General features: G+C 43.6%; 1 protein-coding gene across 3 annotated transcripts in view; it reads right to left on the bottom strand.

Moving 5' to 3' along the window:
- Window positions 1-2,339, bottom strand: part of Steep1 (STING1 ER exit protein 1) — a 19,866-nt gene extending 17,527 nt beyond the window's left edge. The window contains exons 1-2 of one of the 3 annotated variants that reach the window (XM_050121930.1): window positions 1,805-2,339; window positions 1,557-1,674 (exon numbers count right to left, since the gene is read on the bottom strand). In XM_050121930.1, the coding sequence (XP_049977887.1) occupies window positions 1,557-1,674; window positions 1,805-1,928 (242 nt within the window). In that variant the 5' untranslated portion in view covers window positions 1,929-2,339. The remainder of the gene's footprint in view (window positions 1-1,556; window positions 1,675-1,804) is intronic. The other 2 variants (XM_050121928.1, XM_050121929.1) reach the window with 2 other exon arrangements.
- Window positions 2,340-2,750: the final 411 nt, after the last annotated feature.

Genomic DNA, 2,750 nt, shown 5'->3' on the forward strand with positions numbered 1-2,750 from the left:
AAAAAAAAAAAAAAAAAAAAAGAATTGGACAGAATCAGGAGAAGCTAATAATACAGAGTTAGAAGAAAGGAAAGAGGGGGCTGGAGAGTTGGCTCCGCAGTAAAAGCACTGGTTGCTCTTCTGGAGGACCCGGGTTCAATATCCAGCACTCACATGGTGGCTCACAACCATCTGTAACTCCAGTTCCAGGGGATCTGATGCCTTCTTCTTCACACATATATGCAAGTAAAGCACCAACACACACACACACACACACACACACACACACACACACACAGTTTTAAAAAGGAAAGAGTTCTAAGGTGTGTATAGAAGATAAAAGTGGGCCGGGCAGTGGTGGCGCACGCCTTTAATCCCAGCACTTGGGAGGTAGAGGCAGGCGGATCTCTGTGAGTTCGAGACCAGCCTGGTCTACAGAGCTAGTTCCAGGACAGGCTCCAAAGCCACCGAGAAACCCTGTCTCGGACCCCCCCCCCCCAAAAAAAAGGAAGACGATAAAAGTGGTCATCGCCAGGTGTCCAATACCACAGAATATCTGTCCCACAGAATAAAGTCCACTCACTCAACCAGCAAATATTTCATTTTCTGAGCTCCTGTTGTATGCTGGGCACTTAAGACATTTGGAATATACTGATGTATTAGCATGCTAAAACTGCTATAGTAAAATACCACAATCTGGGTAGCTTTAAGCAACCAAAATTAATAGGCTCAGATTTGGAGGCTGAAGTTTTGAGAATTGTCAGCTGAGCTATGCTCTTTTGACTTATCCCTTCTCACCTAGCATCTCTGTGTATGTGTATGTGTGCATATGTGTATATGGAACACAGAGAGATGGGGGTCTTACTATGTAGACCAGGCTGACCTGAAGTTCACAATGTAGACCAGGTTGGGCTGGCGCTCATAGAGATCTGTCTACTTTTGCGTCTCAAGTTCTGGGATTAAAAGCATGCGCCACCAGGCTTGGCGTTTTTTTTTGTTTGTTTGTTTGTTTCTTTTAAATTTTTTTTTTTTGTATTGTCTGTTGTGGGCATGGATGGAGCTGCCATGGCCTGCCTGTCCAGAGTTTAGAAGCTTCTGGTACTTAGTTTTCTTCTACCATATGGTAGTTTCCTCACTGACATCTTTAATATAGACTGTGCTTTATTCATTCAAGACCTGGTACCTAGCTCAGTACCTGGTACAGGCCATGCATAAGCTTATAGACTGGGGATGTTAACTCTGTGGGAGAGTGTTCATCCTGGAAGACTAAGGCCCTTGGGTCCTTCCCCGGCCCTGCAAATAATACCGATAACAACAACTAAAGTTGCAGGCTGTACAAACTCATTCAAACCTGTAACTGGAACATCGCAGCTACCAAATGCCAAGAGAATCAAGTTTCCGTACCATTTTAACAGAGTACAAGAAAGAATTTGCTGCATTAACATAAGTTAGACTACCGGCACAAATGTCAAAGTATCAGACCTAACTATGTGAGCTGATTAACACTACATAGAATCATTTACATTCTTCACAAACAGACCTCAACACAGCAGGGAAATAGAGCATTAAGCCCTTACCTCCGAAGATAGGTAGTCTCCTCATCTTCGGTGTTACAAAACTTATGAGCGTGTTTGGCAGCATCAATCACGCGAGACCGGTCCCGAGGCCTCATAGGCAATTTCTCTAATTGACAATCTAAAGGAATGAAGAAAGATTTCGCCGCTTAGAACCACTTAAAAATATCCTGAGCAACTTAATGAGATCTTGTCTCCAAAAAAAAAAAAAAAAGCCCGACGTCTCGCTGCAGCAGTTTCCCGCCACTCACCCAGCACCAGGACCATCTGGCCGCACAAACAGTAGTAGACATGGAGGGGCTTCTCGCCGTCATCATATTCCTCGCGATCCCGGGTGTCAGAGCAGACCACCGACCGGGAAACGACTTTCGGCATTGCTCAAGCGGAGCAGCCAGAGAACTCTAAGGAAATGAAGAGTCGCGCCGAGATGGCGTCACAGGCGCACGTGTAGGACCATGGCTCCTCCCAGGTCACGTGCTGGTGCCGGCCTGATTAACTTCCGGAACGTCCCATCTGGCTACGAAGCAGGGGGAGGCGGGGTAGGGTGGTTGACAGACGCTCCTCCCGCTAGGCAGTTAGTTGGAACAGCTTTAGTTGTCGACCCGCTCACTATTATTTAAATTATTTTGATTTCTATACAATCATCAATATTTATCTTGTTTTATTTGTTAGCGCGCTAGTGTGTGTGTGTGTTGAGGTCAGAAAACAACTTTCTGATTTCTATTCTTTCTTTCCACTTTGTGGATCTCAAGATAAAGCTCAGGTCTTAAGGACTTTTACCTACAGAGCCATCTCTCTGATCCATAAATATCCATGAATTTATGTAAAACCTGACATAATAAAGGACTATACATCATACACAGACACACACACACACACAGACAACACACAGACAACACACCCTAGATTCTAGATGTACCTGTAAATATTTTTATTTTATTGACAATATTCAGAATGAGTATCTAATGAAGTAGAAACTTTTTTCTGCTGTACTGGAAATTAAACCTAGGACGTTGCACATACCAGACAAGCATTCTATCTCTGAGCTATCCTCCAGCCCTATTTCTTCTTTGTTTCTTTAATTTAGTTTTTAAAATTTATACATTTTTATTTTATGTGTATGAGTGTTTTGCCTGCATAGGAAGGCTTTGGAGCCTCTGGAACTGGCATTACATAAGGTTATGAGTTGGCCTGTGT

This window comes from Alexandromys fortis, unplaced genomic scaffold, assembly GCF_014885135.2.
Source record: "Alexandromys fortis isolate MF-2015 unplaced genomic scaffold, M_Fortis_MF-2015_v1.1 scaffold_189, whole genome shotgun sequence".
Taxonomy (NCBI): Eukaryota; Metazoa; Chordata; class Mammalia; order Rodentia; family Cricetidae; genus Alexandromys; species Alexandromys fortis.